Source organism: Galeopterus variegatus, unplaced genomic scaffold (assembly GCF_000696425.1).
Source record: "Galeopterus variegatus unplaced genomic scaffold, G_variegatus-3.0.2 Scaffold25647, whole genome shotgun sequence".
NCBI classification, from domain to species: domain Eukaryota; kingdom Metazoa; phylum Chordata; class Mammalia; order Dermoptera; family Cynocephalidae; genus Galeopterus; species Galeopterus variegatus.
Window position 1 is genome coordinate 3,014 of NW_007751758.1, and position 1,209 is coordinate 4,222.

General features: G+C 57.2%; 1 protein-coding gene across 1 annotated transcript in view; it reads right to left on the reverse strand.

Annotated features, from left to right (window-relative positions):
- The window catches only part of LOC103583675 (hematopoietic SH2 domain-containing protein-like), a 3,407-nt gene extending 2,528 nt beyond the window's left edge, over positions 1-879 (reverse strand). The window contains 3 exon segments of the mRNA XM_008564936.1: positions 77-211; positions 633-803; positions 805-879. Of these exon segments, the coding sequence (XP_008563158.1) occupies positions 77-211; positions 633-803; positions 805-879 (381 nt within the window).
- Positions 880-1,209: the final 330 nt, after the last annotated feature.

The window sequence follows — 1,209 nt, forward strand, 5'->3', positions numbered from 1 at the left end:
GCCTCCTCTGGCAGCCGTTGTCCATCTTTGCCCCTGCCCCTCCCCAAGGTCGAAGGTGCCAGCTCTAGTCACATACCTCCTCAGGTGTGGCCACCGAGCAGGAGGAAGGCCTCTGATGCTCCTGGGGGCCATAGGCGGGGCTGGTGGCTTTCTCCGCCAGTGCGTTGCAGTAAAGCAACAGATCCTCGTAATCCACGTTTGCTGGATCCTTCTGCGGGGTAGAAGGTATCTGCAGCTCAGCATCATGGAGGGGAAAGGGCAGGCTGGGGTCCTGAAGGTACCCTGGAAGGCCAGTCTCAGGTACTGTCCCTCCCACATCAGTTACTTGGGAGCTAGGCCACGCCCACCAAGGCTTATTAGGAAATATGCCATTCCTACAAATCAGCCAGGGTTATACCCCGCACACGCACCCTTGTAAAAAATCAGCCTGGGGCTATGGGCCACGAGGGTGGAGCCATGGGGAAACGGACCATGAGGGGCAGGGCTGTAGGGGCGGAAAACTAGGAGGGGCGGGACCGGGCTTAGCCGAGGACACTGAGAGCGACAGCATCAAGAGAAGCTAAAGGGGTGAGTGGGAGCAAAGGGCTTGGCCCCTAGGACATGGCTGTGGCCGTTGTGGGTCCCACCCTTACCTGCCCGCAGGGTTGGGTCAGCAGCTCCCTGTGCGGCCGAACCGGCTTCTGCTGGTGGAAGGTGACTAGGGCGTCCAGTGAGGCGTGGGACACGTTCTCCCCGAGGATCACAAAACTCCCATCATCCAAGAGCTTCACCATGAAGTGGCGGCAGCAGCTGTGGGCTCTGCGGGAGACACTGCAGGGGCTGGGACATCCCACTCCTCCTCACTGCTCCTCCCACCCCCAGCCCTTGAGCTGTCAGCATCGTGGTGGCAGCCCTGCCCAGGGTCCCATGCAGGCTGCTCTACCAGCTAGCCCTGAAACACCCAACAGGTTACTAACCTTGCTGTGCCTCAGTGTCCCCATTTACAACATGGGGCTAAGGGTGACTTCAGTTCTTGTGAGGATGAAAGGGGCCACAACAGGCAAAAGCTTAACTCCGTAATTGGTTAGGGGTAAATGATCGATACAAATGATAACGATGAAAATTTCTGAGTCAGGCCCCAGCCTAAGACTGTGCCTGGCACACAGCAGGACCTCAATAAATGCTTGGTTAATCAATGAAAGTATTTATTAGTGGCCCACTATATGCTTA